This window comes from Erpetoichthys calabaricus, chromosome 6 (assembly GCF_900747795.2).
Source record: "Erpetoichthys calabaricus chromosome 6, fErpCal1.3, whole genome shotgun sequence".
Taxonomy (NCBI): Eukaryota; Metazoa; Chordata; class Cladistia; order Polypteriformes; family Polypteridae; genus Erpetoichthys; species Erpetoichthys calabaricus.
This window is the reverse complement of record NC_041399.2, coordinates 190,875,959-190,894,204: the sequence shown is the minus strand read 5'-3', so window position 1 is coordinate 190,894,204 and position 18,246 is coordinate 190,875,959. Positions and strand designations below refer to the sequence as shown.

The 18,246-nt window shown below is 38.1% G+C and overlaps 2 protein-coding genes across 2 annotated transcripts in view; both read left to right on the top strand.

Moving 5' to 3' along the window:
• Positions 1–9,452: 9,452 nt before the first annotated feature.
• Positions 9,453–11,168, top strand: LOC114653140 (protein ZBED8-like). The gene has a single exon (XM_028803304.2). It carries the CDS (start codon positions 9,453–9,455, stop codon positions 11,166–11,168), a length of 1,716 nt encoding a protein of 571 aa, XP_028659137.2.
• Positions 11,169–17,814: 6,646 nt separating this feature from the next.
• Positions 17,815–18,246, top strand: part of vipr1b (vasoactive intestinal peptide receptor 1b) — a 251,631-nt gene continuing 251,199 nt past the window's right edge. Inside the window, exon 1 of the mRNA XM_028804190.2 lies at positions 17,815–18,139. Coding sequence (XP_028660023.2) covers positions 18,080–18,139 — 60 coding nt within the window. The 5' untranslated portion in view covers positions 17,815–18,079. The remainder of the gene's footprint in view (positions 18,140–18,246) is intronic.

The following is an 18,246-nucleotide window of genomic DNA, read 5'->3' as shown; positions in this document are numbered from 1 at the left end:
GAGACTGTTCAATCCATCAAGCCCATTTGACATCACAAATGTCCTTTCATGGACTCAAACCAAAAAAAACTTAATGGGGAACCATGTCATCTCAAGAAAGTCTTGGTCAATCTAAGGGCAGCTTTTTGAACTGCCATTGGAAACCATAACCTGGAAAGGTATACTAAGAAACACCACAAAAACCGAAAACCACCTGAGAATCAAATCAGGGGACAAGCTGTATCAGATAACAACATAACCACACGGTGGCATCTTGCCACAGAAGTCGTAAGTTGTATTTTCAAAATATAATGTGGGTTTTATTTTATTTTAGTGTCTTCCTTGTTGAATCCTTTCTCCTCCTTATGCCAATAAGTAAATGTATCATTTTTTCTTAACATTACTGTCAGGATCTTCAGCTGATTAAGATCATTTTTGGTATAATTTGGATGTGTATTCTTTTTATTGCTTTATTGAAAATAGTTTGTATATTTATTTATGCCATTTTTGTTGTCTTTGATGCTATCCTCCAATGTCAGAACTGCACTGGTTTTAAAGACACCTTTCTGTTGTGGTTCCACTGGTGTACATGCATCGGTTGGAGGTCTGATAGATGCTTTCTTATCTGGGAGAGTTGCTGCAGATGTTCTTTGTCTGATCAATAAAAAAATGAAAACCTCTACAGAAAAAAAATGATACCTTGAGAAACTCAAATTCTCAACTTTTTTCTTTTCAACTATAGTTTGTGTTTTGCATGATTAAAAAAGCCTTTCTGATCAATTGACTCCACGTGTCTTTTACTTTTGACATTTGATTTATCAATGAATAACCTCCACACACTAAAGCAGCACCCTATATTTTACTGTACAGAAAAGTGCAGTAAATATTTTTGTTGGCCACAGTAAAATGGCATCCTCCAATCCTTTTAATCAAAGCCATGGTCATGGTAGGCCTTATCCCATCCCATTAGCACTGCATGCAAGTTAGGAACCAACCCTGGATGTGATGTCAGTCAAGCACACACACCTAATGCACGTGTCTTTGGGATATGGGAGAAAAATGTCTAATGAAAAACTCAAATAGACAAAACAAGAACATGCATACTCTGAACAGACAATAACTCGGTCAGTCAGTCATCATCCAACCCGTTATATCCTAACACAGGGTCACGGGGGTCTGCTGGAACTAATCTCAGACAACACAGAGTGCAAGGCAGGAACAAATCCCAGGCAGGGCACCAGCCCACCACAGGCACACACACACACACACACACCCAGCACACACTAGAGACAATTTATGATCGCCAATGCATCTAACCTGCATGTCTTTGGACTGTGGGAGGAAACCAGAGCACCCAGGAGAACATGCAAACTCCACACAGGGAGGACCCAGGAAGCGAACCCAGGTCTCCTTACTGCAAGGCAGCAGCGCTACCCCTGTGCCACCCTGTTATGTCTCTGAAAATCAGTGAACATCCACTTTCCATGATATTTCTTAAAAATGAAGACTGTTGACTGGTTAACATAAGATGGGCCCTTTTTTCATAATATAACCAATCTTCACCCTGGAGAGTTCATTCTGGATACTATCATTTATTTGTTTAACATATAACCTATAACCTAACAGCCTAGTCATAAACTGCAGGCAGTGATCATTTGCTGTTCTCCCAAGTCCATTAAATGATCACCTAGCTATTCCTCATTTGCTCCTTATCTACGTCATTTGGCACTTTTGTAAAGCATCCTCTTCAGAAGTTCACTTCAAGTAAGAAAAGCTGCCAAAATGCGGAAAGCAGCTGTAGGGGAGGTGTGGGTGTCGGAAACCCTTGGGTTTAATGGAAACAGCTTCAGCATAACAAAAAGATGACTGTTGTAACTCAGAGTTAACAAACATGAATGCACATTCAAGACTTTCATGACCCATTTAGATTGCAAATGTAACAAATGTAAATACAGGTTCTTGGCTTGTCTAAAACAATAATCATTTCTTAGTTTTAAGATTTAGAGATGTATATATGCAAGGCCACAGCTAAAGGGGGAAAATGGAAAGCTTTCTTGACATCTATAATCCTGCTGAGGCCCTAGCCAGCTGAATTTAGTTTCAGTTGCTAGTAGCCACACCACTTTTGGGCATTAAATATTGACAAAAAACCTCTCCTTCATAATTTCATCTGTAGTGGCCAACAGACGCGCTCATTTTAGCACCTGAACAAGCTGGCTGCCTCCACTCATCTCTTAACACTACTGTACCTTTGAGGTTTTCAATTTTTTTTATTTTCATAAAACAAAACTAAGTAGGTCCCTCAGAACCTTGATTGGAAAATAGTGTGGTCTGAGATGAAGTGTGGCAAGTTGTCAGTCCTCCTTTATTTCCCATGCAGAACTGGAATAAGGAAAAGAATACTACAAAATGCAAATTTTCACTATACTTTGTCCCACGGCCAAAAAACATAAATTCTTAATGACTGGTCTGGTCCAAATATCTGCATTGTTTAAACTGCACTCCATGTGGATGTGTCTCAATCCAGGAAACTGTGGCCTTTAGTAGGTAAACTTAAAATACAGTGGATACAGAAAGAATATAGACCCCTTCACTTTTCTGTACAGTTTATTTTGTTGTGGATATCATTTTAAATGGATATATTTTGATATTTATTCCAATCAATCTACACTCATAACCCATAATAACAAAGTAAAAACATGTTTTTAGAATTGAATGAAATCTCTCATTCATAAAAGTATTCAGACCCTTTACTGTGGCACTCCAAATTGTGGCCAGGTACATATAATGTTTGCTTTATTTATTGTAGAGATGTGTCTAAAACGTGATTTGTGTCCACCTGCAAAACTGATAGGACACACCTGTGTCACACAAGTCACACTGCATTTCAGGACAAAAACCAAGCCATGAAGTCAAGGTCTTTGTAGACCTCACCCATCAAACTGTGGTGAGGCATAGATAGGGGCAGGGAGATAAAAACATTTCTAAATCTTTGAGTGTTCTCAAAACTTGTGAAACAGGAGATGTTTGGGACCACTAGAACACTTCCCAGAGTTGGCCAGCTGGCAAAACTGATTAACCAGGAAAGAAATTGACCAAAATATCAATGGTCACTCTATCAGAGCTTCAGAAATCCTCTGCTAAGATGGGAGAACCTTTCAGAAGGATGGCCATCTCACTAGCACTTCTTTAATCTGGCATTTATACTACAGTGGCTGGACAGAATCCACTCCTGAGTAAAGGCATATGACAGTTTTTATGGATTCTGAAAGCATGATGAAAACAATTCTTTGGTCTGATAAGACAAAAAGTGAAATCTTTGGGGCAGAACTCTAAACCAGGCACTGCTCATCATCTGCCTAATACAACAACAACAACAACAACAACATTTATTTATATAGCACATTTTCATAGAAAAAGTAGCTCAAAGTGCTTTACATAGTGAAGAAAAGAAAAATAAAAGAGAAAATAAGAAATTAAAATAAGACAACATTAGTTAACATAGAAAAAGAGTAAGGTCCGATAGCCAGGGTGGACAGAAAAACCAAAAAAAAAAACTCCAGACGGCTGGAGAAAAAAATAAAATCTGCAGCGGTTCCAGGCCACGAGACTGCCCAGTCCCCTCTGGGCATTCTACCTCACATAAATGAAATAGTCCTCTTTGTAATTAGGGTTCTCACGGAAGGACTTGATGATGATGGTCATGCAGACTTCTGGCTTTTAATCCATCACTGTTGGAACATCACGGTGCTTTGAGTAGATGGTGGTGGCCACCAAAAGGACACCGGAAAAGGAAACAGAAGAGAGAGTAGGGGTTAGTACAGATTTTAGAGCCACCATGAATAGTTATTATAATGAATTGGATATACAGAGTATCAGGATTTAAATTACAGTGAAGTTATGAGAAGGCCATGTTAAAATAGTGTGTTTTCAGCAGTGCTCCACTGTATTAGCCTGGCGATTCCCATCCCCACAGAGAAGTTTGGTCGTGGCAGCATCATGCTATATGGGTGCTTCTCACTGGCACAGACAGGGAGACTGGTCAGGACCGTGGGAAGGATGAGTGCAGCCAAATACAGAGAAGTCCTTGAAGAAAACCTGTGCATGCATGTTCAGACTGGTGAGACAGTTCACCGTTCAGCACAACAATGACCCAAAGCATACAGCCAAGACAACGCTAAAATGGCTTCAGGACAAGTCTCTTTCGGTCCGTTAGTGTCCCTGCCAAAGTCCAGAACATTTGTGGAGAAACCTGAAGATGGCAATTTGCTGACAATTCCAAACCAAATTAACAGAGCTTGACAAGATCTGCCAGTAATAATACAACAACAACAACAACAACAACATTTATTTATATAGCACATTTTCATACAAAAAGTAGCTCAAAGTGCTTACACACAATACAAGCATTGAGCACACTGGCATCTTCTATAACTGCAGTAAGACGATGTAATGCACGATGACAGTGTTAGGTTACATTATGGCGCCATGGTAAAAATACTAATGACTGGTACAATTAAACAGAAATAAAATACAAAAATTTAGGAAAACACAATATTAATAAATATTCACTACATCAGTATTTTAAATCTGGAGCAAGTGAGGACTCGTTACTTTTACACATATATACTACTGACATAGTACATACTGCTTTGTCACATTTCTTGTGAATTAGTTGTGCTATTTGTTTTGATTAACTATTACTATTCCCCCACCCATTTTTTACTTTTCCCAATGTCTGAAGTGAAACTTGCTATGCCTTGGTGTGGATTTATCGTTACAAATGATGAACTTACTTTTAGACAAGTTATTTTCAACAGAAACAGCTCTCATTTGCTAGCAGGGCTATCTCTTTCTGAATATAACTGTACAGCTTTGCATATGCTGCACTTTTTTTCTCTGTGTTTCAACACCATGTTTTGTGTTATTATTTTGCATGCTTTTTAGTCAAACAGTATCTGAAATTATTGTACTTCACAGTGAATTGTTATACTCAAATGTGATAAACCAAATTAATTCCAATAATTGATAATCACTTTATGTTGTTGACTTATGTAGAGAAATAAAAAATATGTTTACATACTAAAAATAGCATAATAGCATAAAATGTCCAAATTCAGGTGTGCAAAGCTTACCTAAGTAGACTCAAAATTTGTCATTGTGGGCTATGGATTGTAGGTTGCTGAACAAAAATGGAAAATCTATCCATTTAAAATTAAATTTATAACAAAATAAAGTGTACAGAAAGTGAAGGGGTCTGAATACTTGCAAATAAAGATAATGTGGAATTGAGTTTTTTTGGAATTGAGAAGAGGGAATATTGAACTTTTATTTACGTTTAGGCAGAAAATACTTAGTAGGTAAAGAAGAGTCTTGAGCCATCTTTACAAATGAACTCCTTTATTTACACCAACTGGTGGAGTCCCACATGCTCTTGTTTAATGCAGCCTGTCAGACTGAAGAAATCTGAGAAGCATCATTTTAATTTAGGTGTATTTATATAACACAATTAAATTTATTTTAATTTACACCAATCAGCATACAGATAAATGGTATAAACCAGGAACACCCCTTTTTCTTTGAGCATTATCTAAAGTTTCAAATTAACTCATAGTCCTAAGTAAGTAGCTTTTTAAAAGAAAAATGGCTTTGTATATGTAAACTGTTATCAGTGAACAAAAGATAAAGTTAATTGTTATACATGATATCATTTCTAATTGAAATATGTTGGTACAAATAAAGCTAGGTTGCTAGTTTAACAGACTGGCACTTTTTTTACTTTCCCATACAATATCCCCTGGTTAGTGAGATTATACATGACCACAGACAAACATCATAGATGCTTCCATAGTTTCTGTCCCTTGCACACCATGGTTGTATGGGAGAGTTGCTACTGAGATGCAGAGGCATTGACATTGAGATAATACAATAATTGAGGAAGATTTACTTTTGTTCATTTGACTGTCCACTACCTCAAACAGAATGCAACACCAAATAAACTGTCAAATAAACTGGTAGTTTATAATAAAGAGTGGCACCAGGTTAATTTAAACCCATGTAGCTTACTAAAAAAAAGGCAAAAGACACACTCATGGTGTAGTGAATAACAGATTTCACAAGGACACAGAATTAGTCCAAACAGAAAGCAAAGGGTTATTTTTGTTGCAAAAAAGATCTATCTGTAAAAAAGGATTATTATAGTGCATAGAAAACATAGATGAGAAATGTAACGACTTAAATGGTTTCATTTAGCCACAATTCATTGCTGCTTTATAATGGATTTCAATTAGGAAGCATGCTTTATGTTATAGTTTATCTGTTTTATCAGGAAACTGTGAATGGGCCTGGCCCCCTACCCCCATCTGAATTTCTAAATGGTATGTGCAAACATCGGGGTTGTAATATGATAAGGGGATGTCACAAGGGAGCATTCCGGGATGGAATTTTGTTTTTGAAGATGACCCCTGATTCCAGAAGTATTCCCAGTAGACCCTTTAAAAAACTGACCACTGCCAAGGACCTAGGAATTGAGGGAGAAAAGCAGAAGTAAAGAGCATCCTTGTGGAAGCAAAGGCAGCCTTAACAAAGAGTGCGTTATATCAGAGACACATGTGTGATTCCTGTTATTTGCACTGTAGAAGGAAGCTTTATATAAAGATACCAGTTTTTTTTTTATCTGTGTATATATTTGCCAATTTTTATTACCCTCTGTGTAAATAATGTTTTTGCATTTGGTGATCTGCCACCATTTAGTACAGGGTTCATTGTATGGTGTGAGATTATTAAACTGGTAAAGTTCTGCCACAAGAGGAGTAGTCAAATGACTGAGAAATACCTCAAAAGTAGCCCTAGAAAATAACTTCTCCAGTAGTCATTCAAGAAATATCATGGTGGGGTTTGGTATGGCACCCCATCTACTTTAACACATCTTATGTTGAATTCTTTGATGGTGTACAGACAGTCTAGGACTACTTAGGGATGTAAGTTTATTTAATTATGATAAAGGCAAAACGTGTGCAGGAAAGCCTGGGTGATCACAGACCATTACACAGGTCTACAAAATTGAACTCATAAAAGATGGTTTAATTGTGAACAGTTACTTTTATTTGAATTGATGTACAGAATAAAAATTGATGAATGTTTCCATCACATAACATTTAGGTGCAAAATTTAAAAAAATAATTTCAAATTTAACTAATTACACAATTTATTCATGGACACAATACATCTAACATAAAAATATTTTAAAAATAAAGAAAAGTATTTAGTAATTGACTTACATATAAGTTCTCTAGTTTTTGTCACCTCTTAGTTTTTTTGCAGGCCAGTCATTAGTACACTTTTTCTAGTGTGTCCATATTAATGGTCCAGCAGTAGTTCACCTGACATCCCAGAATCCCTGGTTTCTTCTTTCCATGTCCTTGATATCCTGATGGACAATTTCACCCTGCTCTTCAGGCTGTAAGATTTTAAGAGACAAATTCCAAATGCAATTCCAAAAAGTGAACTTTGAGACAATTCAAGTTATTAAACTTAATTAATTCATTGTCACAAGTTCTGTATAATTTGGATTTTTTTGTTACCCATAAAAACTTAGAAATTGCTTCTTTTTATTTTATTGATTTTAATTAAAAGTAAATAATAATCCATACAATCAAATCAAACTTAAGAAAACCAAAGTTCAATCCCCACCCAAAAGAAAGAGAGAAGAGCCAGCCAACAAAGCCAATCTTTAAAAGCAGCAAGGAAGGAAGAATATCCTTTTCCCTGATATAGAAGCTTATTCTAAAATGTTATTGATTAGATCCTGCCATATTTTAAAAAAAGTTTTGAACAGATCCTCTGAATCAGAATTTAGATTTTTTTCCAGTTTCAAATAGCGACTTAAAAGTGGTAGGGTTGGGATTCTTCCAGTTGAGCACGATAAGTCTATATGCTAGTAGTGAGGTAGAGGCAATTACAATTTGTTTGTCCTTCTCCACTTTAAGCCCATCTGGCCATACACCAAACACAGCTGTTAATGAGTTAGAAGTGATTGAGACACCAAGGCTATCTGATAGGCAGGCATTCAAAGATTTCTGTCCAAAATGATCTGAACTTGGTGCACATTCAGAACATGTGGCCCAGTAAGAATGTAGCAAGATTGCAACGTTCGCAGGATGAATCTTGCCCTGAAAACATATTAGATAGTTTTAATTGAGATAAATGTGCTTGATAGAACATTTTACGTTGAATAACTGAATACTTTGCACATATGGAACTAGAGTATATTCTGTGCATGGCTGCCTTCCACTCCTTTTCTGAAATATGAAATGAAAGATCCTTTCCCCATTGTACCCTGGGATCTTTGAAAGGGGAGACTTTAAAATGTTTTTAGAAATAACAAAGAAGCTATCTGAGTCTTCAAGACTGATTAGTATTTTTCTGGAATAGAAATAGGTGGAAGGCGAGGACAATTAGGCAGGTTCAGTTTAGCAAAGTTTCTAGCTTGAAAGTAGAGGGAAATATTGTGTTGATGAGAAGTTGATGAGAAGTTAAATTTGAAGCTTTATTGCTTGTAGAATGCAAAAACATTATCTATGTATAAGTCTCTACATTTTTTAATCCCAGATATCTTCCAAGCGTTAAATACTGTGTATGTTTGAGAAGATGGAAAAGAGTGGTTGTCATGTAGATGTGCAACAGATTAGACCTTCTCTGTCTTAACTCTTTCAGGGCTGATGTTGACTTTTGTCAAAATCAAGGGTAGAGGACGGTAATTGGCTGTAAACTGAGACAAACTCGCCCTTACTTTTTAGTTTGACTCTCTGCTTGAAGGAAAGTTACGTAGCTTTGTTGATTTGACCTTGATTCCCTGCATGTGCAGGAGTAGTGAAGAGCAAACAGCTCCAAAAATGGCATCAATGTCTGGTGAGACTAAAGCAAATGTGCAAAGCAAAATACTCCATTGACGTTTCTTTATTATCACTGAATCAGACTCTGACTTTTTGGACTCTGAGTTTGATGCAAGTGATCTGGAGATGGAGATCAAAAATGAAATTGAGGTACCAGCATCAGCCTATTGGTTCCCAGTTGATCGTGGTGCTGAACACGTTCATGTAGCTGATATGCTTACAGCAGCGTTCGCCTAGGACAGTGGTTCTTAACCTGGGTTCGATCGAACCTTAGGGGTTCGGTGAGTCAGTCTCAGGGGTTCGGCGCCGGGAGGTCAAGACATGCACCCGACTCATATGATTCATATGACACGCCCCGCTTGGTCATCATTAGCTGTAGGTAATTACGCTACATTTTTCAGCCAATCGGTGCTGCAGGGAATTTGTGACTGTCGTGATAGTATGTCGTGAGATTTCTTTCTTAATATTTTAATCCATACTAACTATGTCGAACAAAAAAAAAGAAAGTGGTTGGACGAATATGTACAACATGGATTCACATATATAACAGAACGTGATGGGAGTCAGCGTCCTATCTGCATGATTTGTAATGCCAAGTTAAGCAATTCTAGTCTAGTACCGGCAAAACTAAAAGAACACTTCCTTAACCTACATGGAGATGGGGAATACAAGAACACAACGCTTGCTGAATTCAAGATAAAGAGAGCCAGATTTGATGAAAAGGCCACTCTGCCTGCTCTCGGTTTTGTACCCATCAACAAACCGATCCTAACAGCATCGTACGAAGTTGCTTACCTGATCACAAAGCAGGGCAAACCACACACCATTGGTGAAACACTCATAAAACCAGCTGTGTTGAAGATGGCGAATCTGATGCTGGGAAAAGCAGCCGAAGTTAAATTATCACAAATTCCTCTTTCAAATGACACCATCAACGACAGAATAGAGGATATGAGCAAAGACATCTTACCTCAAGTGGTTGCAGATCTAATTTCAAGCCCGACAAAATTCAGCCTCCAACTCGACGAGACCACAGATGTTTCTAATCTAAGTCAACTTGCTGTATTTGTGCGCTATGTGAAAGATGACATGATAAAGGAAGATTTTTTATTTTGTAAGCCTCTTACAACAACAACTAAGGCAGCCGATGTGAAGAAACTTGTGGATGACTTCTTCAGAGGCAACAATCTTTCGTGGGATATGGTTTCTGCAGTTTGTACGGACGGAGCTCCAGTCATGTTAGGAAGAAAGTCTGGTTTTGGTGCGCTAGTGAAAGCTGACACACCACACATCATTGTTACGCATTGTATTCTGCACAGGCATTCGCTGGCAACAAAAACCTTGCCTCCAGAAATGACGGAAGTATTAAAAATTGTAGTTGAATGTGTGAACTATGTGCGAAATTGTGCGATAAGGCACCGCATTTTCAGTGAGCTGTGTAAAGAAATGGGTTTTGAATTCGAGGTACTTCTGTACCATTCTAACGTTCGGTGGTTATCCAGGGGACGGGTGCTGAATCGTGTTTTTGCTATGCATGTGGAATTAACTCAGTTTTTACAAGAGCACCAACATCGTCATGCAGATTGTTTTAAAAATTCTAGGTTCATTCTCATTTTAGCGTACATGGCCGATATATTCGTAGCTCTTAATCATCTCAATCAGCAGATGCAGGGTGGGGGAGTCAACATCATCGAAGCGGAAGAAAACCTGAAGGCTTATCAAAAAAAGCTGCAGCTATGGAAACGACGAACAAAGAATGATAACTTCGCAAACTTTCCCCTGCTGGACGACTGTGTAAGTATGATCGAAGATGTGTCTGGAATCGGAGATATTTCTGTACCTACGGAACTGAAGCAAGCAGTTGCCACGCACTTAGATGAGCTTGCAAAGTCTCTCGACGGATACTTCCCTACAAGAGAGTCATATCCAGCATGGGTGAGACAGCCGTTTACGTTTGACATTGAGACAGCAGATGTCAATGATGAATACCTCGACAAAATCATTGAAATTAAGCAGAGCCAGATTCAACAGCAACTCTTCAGAACAACAACGCTCTTATCGTTTTGGTGTCGACAAATGGTAAGTTATCCTACTATTGCTAGGAAAGCCCTGGAAATTTTTATACCGTTTGTTACAACATATCTTTGCGAGCAATCTTTTTCGAGAATGCTGGACATAAAAACGAAGAAAAGGAACAGACTTTGTTGTGAAAATGACATGAGAGTGGCAATTGCCAAGGTGAAGCCACGCATTTCTGAACTGGTCTCTCAAAGGCAACAGCAGAAGTCACACTGATTTGCAGTAAATATTCATTATTATTGTAGCCTGGTGAAAATTAGGTGATGGGTGTGTGTTAAAATGATAAAAATAGCATAATACAATAAGTTTATTATTGGAATACATAAGTTTAAAAATTAAAATCATTTCAGTGTGGTAGTATTAAAAAAGGTTATGTCCTTGTGAAAAGGTATGTAATTTGTTGTGAATTCATGCATTATATTGGTTTTGTTCTTTGAACTCAGTGATGTTAATACACGATTCATTTTGTAAACCAGTAAAACATATACCTATGTCTTGAATTTGAAAAAAATCATATTTTATTTTTCAATAAAGAAGGGTTCGGTGAATGTGCATATGAAACTGGTAGGGTTCAGTACCTCCAACAAGGTTAAGAACCACTGGCCTAGGAGGACCACCACTTATGATGACAAGAGGTACAAACCATATTGCATCACACAGTGACTGCCACTATTGCCCACCTGCTGTGCGAAGGCAGAGAGGTAGCTGGCCCGCCATGCATTCCTGCTGGCCATCGAGCTGTCCCTGAAGCCACTGCTGCCAGAGATGCCGAACAGGCACCAACAGCAGCCACAGCACATAGCGACAGACGTTTTATGTGATTTATTTGTGAAACTAGTGCATTGTGTGCTTTTCAGAAAACTACGTTTTTTGGAAAAAGATATTCAGCCCTCAAATAGAGCTTCCTACAGAAAACTATATTTTTTGGAAAAAGATATTCACCCCTCAAAGAGTGCTTCCTACATTCATTCCATATTTTGAGTGAATGAAGGGCAATTGGATTATTAGGGTATTGAAGTACTACAAGATTTTAATTCTATTGTATGTGTAAGTTCATCAATGTGGGTCAATGTCCAGGTCTTTATGGCCTGTATATTTGCTTCCCAGTAATAAAATTGCTTCTTTGAATGATACGTAAGCCTCTTGTTCCAGGTCGATCATCGTACCATCATATTCTACATCAGAAATTAGTTTTCTAATACCCTACCTTCAATTTAGAATCAGACAAACTTGGAAATGTTTGGCACAAATATATAAAATGGGCTCCATCTTTGGATAGGATTTTGACAAACTTTGACAAACTCAACTAAACCAAGCTTAATGTGAAGAGGTGGTGGTAGCACTTTATCTGGATCCACCAAGTTTGGTGTGTAGATTTTTTCTAGCTGACCATTCCTTCTGAACCCAATTTAAATTCTTGTCTCTGCTGTTTCACTCACATAGGAATTTTTCCCGTCGTGGCTGCTGACCCAGCATTACAGACAGAACTTTCAGGTTCACACGTATGAAACTAAATGCGCCTTGTAGTTAATTGTCTTGATAAGATTGTCAAAGTCTTAAATAAAGATTTTAATATTAGAAAATATTACATTCAAACAAATTATATTAAAATTAAAATATTCATACTTAATTATAGTGCAAAAACAATAAAAAACCTAGAACTGACAGCTAACTATTCAGGAGCATACAATAGCACAGGCTAAGTTCAGGTTTTCTTCAGGCTAAGTTCAGGTATGCATTAAAGATTTCTGTTTTTTTCCACATATTAGGAACCCGTTTAAAGCCCAAAAAAATAATTTTATATGCAATGGGACTTTCCCCAAATGAAATGGTTCTTTGTCAAGCAATAGGGCTTACAAGTAACCACACAACCCAGTAAAATGTCACTACAGAACCGTTATATTTAAGAGTGTACTGTGGCCAGTAGGGTTTCTTTTGAGTTGCTTGTGCATGAAGCATAATCAATGTACAGTATGTGCTTCGAAAAAATTGCTTTTGGTTTCCATTAAGTGGCCAGGCAGTACTTTATAAAGTGTTTTTTTACTTATAGAAGGGTTTTTTTGCCATTTTTCACAGCTGCCCAGGAGCAAGAGCATGTTATGAGTGAAGGATGTGTGGGAATCTTGGCCGCATGTGTGGGTGAAGCGGAGGCAGTGGCAGGCATAGTGGGACTCAGTAGTGGAACAGTAAAGAAATAATTAACTGGCTTCATATCTGAGAGTAAAAGTATGAAGGGAATTAGTACAGTGGACTCCTGCTGTTACTCTAAAATAAAATCTTCATTAAGAACACAGGGACACAGCAGGAAACTTGTTAAGGAAATATTTTGCACAAATGTTAGAAAATTTGGCAAAGACGTAAAATGTTCTAAGGAAAATTATAATTAGGATGACATCATGTTTTAGAATTGTGAAACTGTTGAGGAAGTGTGAAGGTCAATTGAGGGCAAACAAGTGGGAAGGTTAAAAAAGAAGAGAAATGGTGGAATGTTAAGATTTTAGAAGAAATAAAATCTGTTAAAGCAGAGCAGTGGTTAAGAAGGGGCCTGAGTTGCCTCGAAAGCTTGCATATTGTAATCTTTTTAGTTAGCCAATAAAAGGTGTCATTTTGCTTGGCTTTTCTCTACAGTATAATTCAGAAAGGAAGCACTATAATAGACAAGGAATACAATGATGAACTAAATGATAACAGCAGACATTCTTCACTAATACAAAAAAGAAATAAGGAACTGTCAATTGAGTGTAAAAAGAAAGATGACAAAGATTTAATGAAGAATAGCCAAAAGAAAAAGATGTTCTGGATGCATGTACATTGAGAAAGAAGCCATCAAACAAAGTGAAGAGTCTTAAAAAAAAGGAGACAAGAGAAGGACTAACAATGTTTAAACTATGGCTAAGCACAAGAAGATAGTGGTTATAAGCAGAGGGAGAGGTAATGGTATGATTGTGTAGTCCCCATCGAATGGCTATGCAGGATCTGCAACACATGGCACAAAAAGATCTGTCAAATATGAGTCAGTTCATTCATAACAGAGTGAAGATCCATTAACTAGCAACTCACCATAAATGCAAACTGTTGCCATGTTGGGACAGGGAGTGCACCAGTCAGACAAGCACAGGTGCCACCAAGATATGAATAGAGTGTGGGAATCAATGCATGAGCTATGTAATCTCTCTATGGAGTATTTCATATTTTAACACTATTTTCTATCTACTGAAATTATTTATTTTCTATGAGTCATTATAATGATTATGTATAATTATCTAAATTTACTTCACCAATTCAGAATAGTACAGACCCCTTTTGACAAAATGAGCAATCACTGGTTATCCTGGCTGAATTCCCCATGTTACCCGAGTATGAAAGGTGGAAAATGTAAAAAGTAATTGCAAATTATGAACTGCTCAAAAAAATTAAAGGAACACTTTTTAATGAGAGTATAGCATCAAGTCACTGAAACTTCTGGGATATTGATCTGGTCAGTTAAGTAGCAGAGAGGGTTGTTATCAGTTTCAGCTGCTTTGGTGTTAATGACATTAACAACAGGTGCACTAGAGGGGCAACAATGAGACGACCTCTAAAACAGGAATTGTTTAACAGGTGGAGGCCACTGACATTTTTACCTCGCCATCTTTTCTGATTGTTTTTTCACAAGTTTTGCATTTGGCTATGGTCAGTGTCACTACTGCTAGCATGAGATGATACCTGGGCCCTACAGAGGTTGCACAAGTAGTCCAACTTCTCCAGGATGGCACATCAATACGTGCCATTGCCAGAAGGTTTGCTGTGTTTCCCAGCACAGTCTCAAGGGCATAGAGGAGATTCACTGAGACAGGCAGTTACTCTAGGAAAGCTGGACAGGGCTGTAGAAGGTCCTTAATCCATCAGAAGGACCGTTATCTGCTCCTTTGGGCAAGGAGGAACAGGATGAGCATTGCCAGAGCCCTACAAAATGACCTCCAGCAGGCCACTGGTGTGAATGTCTCTGACCAAACAATCAGAAACAGACTTCATGACGGTGGCCTGAGGTCCCAACGTCTTGAAGTGGGCCCTGTGCTCACTGCCCGGCACCATGGAGCTTGATTGGTATTTGCCATAGAATATCAGAATTGGCAGGTCCACCACTGGCACCCTGTGCTTTTCACAGATGAAAGCAGGTTTACCTTGAGCACATGTGACAGACGTGAAAGGCACTGGAGAAGCCATGGAGAACGTTATACTGCCTGTAACATCATTCAACATGACCAGTTTGGTGGTAGGTCAGTGATGGTCTGGGGAGGCATATCCATGGAAGGACGCACATACCTCTACAGGCTAGACAACGGCACCTTGACTGCCATTAGGTATCGGGATGAAATCCTTGGACCCACTGTCAGACCCTGTGCGGGTGCAGTGGGTCCTGGGTTCCTCCTGGTGCATGACAATGACTGACCTCATGTAGTGAGAGTTTGCAGGCAGTTCCTGGAGGATGAAGGAATAGATACCATTGACTGGCCCCCATGCTTGCCTGACCTAAATCCAATAGAACACTTCTGGCACATTATGTTTCGGTCCATTCGATGTTGCCAGGTTTCACCACAGATTGTCTAGGAGCTCAGTGATGCCCTGGTTCAGATCTGGGAGGAGATTCCCCAGGACACCATCCATCGTCTCATTAGGAACATGCCCCCCCCCCCCCCCCGACTTTGTCAGGCATGCATACAAGCACATGGGGGCCATAAAAACGAGTACGATTTGGAGTTGCTGCAATGAAACTTTGGCAAAATGGACTAGCCTACTGCATCATTTTTTCACTTTGATTTTCAGGGTGTCTTTAAATTTAGCCCTCTGTAGGTCGATAATTTTCATTTCCATCAAACGATGTGACATCTTTTCGCTCCTAACACATTACCCAGTCCATATCAGTAGAGATATCCAGCATGATTATTTTTCTCATTGAGATCTAATGTGTTTTCAAAGTGTTCCTTTAATTGTTTTGAGCAGTTTATATTATCAAACTTTATTAAAACATGAGAACAATTTTAAAGAGAACAGTTCATTCAGCTCAAAAAACTTGCCAATCCTACCCACCTCATTTTTCAAAAACACAATTGAGTCAAGTTTTGAATGTTCCTCAGATATCACTTTCTGTGATATTACATGGTAATTTATTCCATGCATCTATGTCTCTCTGTGTGAAGAAAAACATATTACCCTTAAACATGTTTCATTTAGTACATAACTATTGTTAGTACTGAAAGCTTCCTTGTATTAATTATTGTTAGTTTTTCCTTCTGGTGCAAAATATCCTAAAACTCAGTGAATGGAGTGGAGTCAGTACATGACAGAAATAAACAAGTACGGAAATGCTTGATTAAAGAAAAAGTTAAATGTATTGGGTGGGAGTCAAGCTCAGATTTCTTGATTGTAAAGAAAGCATGCTAACTATCAGATCTATCTATTGACAGAACACACCACAGAATTTCATTTTTGAAACTGCAATTCTCTTTTCCGGCTTTGCTTGGGTATTTTTTAAGCTTCACTTTAAACTTTCTCTTTGGTCGTGCTCCTCCGTCCTGACATCTCCATATAAATGATTCTTCATCCCACATATTTACTTCTTTTCTCATTTCATGTCTATACCATTTTCACCTTCTTTCCTGCATTTACCCAACATTAACTGTACCTCTGACTCTCTTATTCCTGATCGTATCAAGCTTTGTTACTTTCCATTTCAACTACCTAGTCCTAGTTAACTGCCCAGCTTTCAGATTGATATAACAATTCTGGTGTCTATTATAGACTTTACCTTTTACTCATAGATAGATAGATAGATAGATAGATAGATAGATAGATAGATAGATAGATAGATAGATAGATAGATAGATAGATAGATAGATAGATAGATACTTTATTAATCCCAATGGGAAATTCACAGTTCATGTAGTGATTCTTTGGTCACATATCACCCCCAATAACTTTTTCCACTTTTTCCAACCTGATTGAATTTTATGGTTTATTTTTAAATGTAGCTCCACATCCTCTGTTGTCCTTTTTTTTTTTTTAACTTTACCATCCTTTTAAGCCTTTCTCCCTGGAAGATAACTTCTCCATCTTGATGTTGTACCTTAAATCTTTAGATATTCTGTTTTCACTGCTAATCCTACGTCCTGTATCCTTCATAGTTCTTCTCCGCTGCCCCAGTTTTCTTTCCACGATGATCTTAGTGGTGCCACATTGCACAATGTCATCTGCAAATAGCATGCACCATCCATAACTAGAATAAAAAGATATGAGCTTCATGGTGATCCCTGATTTAACCCAACATTAACTGCAAACCAATTATTCCTACTTTTCACTTGCGTAAAGACAACCGCATACATATTCTTAACTATATTATCCTTTATAATTTATATGAAGTATTACTGTATATTAATGCATTTAATAGAAAAAGTTGACTAATTCCTCGCCTTCTCTATTTGACTTATCAAACTCTCGTTAATTATCATGTTAAAAGTGACTTTTTTATAAAAACAAAAAAAACATGCCTGCCGTTACATCCTTTCTGCTCATTCACGCACAAGGCAGTTCACGGGGCATCCATAGGGTTTTAAATATATACATCTACAGGTATAAGGTTGAGCAGTTTAAAGATAAAACCCCATCCGTGGAAGACATGCGTCTTCTGTGCATGGTTTTAATCGAGAGGAGCCAGTCAGAGCAAAAATGTACTATTTTTGAAACGATTCCATGACGCGCAAGAAACGTACTTTTCAAGGAGACCTCCGCCTCTCTTTTAACTCGCACAAGATACAGAAAGAGCAAAGCTCAGGCGCCGCACCTGTTCGATGCGCCAATGGAATTTCAGCAAGGGGCGGGCTATTCGCATTGTCCACTCCCATTGGTACGACTCAGTGTCAAGTAACACCACTCGTCAAGATTTTTGAATGAAACTTGTAGCCTAATCATACGGAGCCACTGCAAGGAAGTGCGTGCGAGTCGGTACTGTCAGCTCGTACTGGATGATGTTTTACACTTCAGAAAGTATTACGACCCGTCCATTTCTTTAATTGGCTTTCGCATTGTTTTATTGATTCGAACACGTATATATTGGAAATAACATCCCACAGGAGGAAATCGGACAAACAATGCGTACTTTACTCAAGTTGACAAGTCCCGCACTGCTCCTGTATTGCATTTTCTCTTATGTAAGTATTGCCTATGCTTCGTTCACTAATGTTGTGTGTGTAAAGCAAGTAATGTACATGTTGTGTATTTTGAAGTAAATCGGTGTATTTTTCACATGATCAATCAA

Excerpts from the sequence above, each read along its gene's own strand:
- LOC114653140 (XM_028803304.2), top strand. The coding sequence starts at position 9,453 with ATGATTTGTAATGCCAAGTTAAGCAATTCTAGTCTAGTACCGGCAAAA.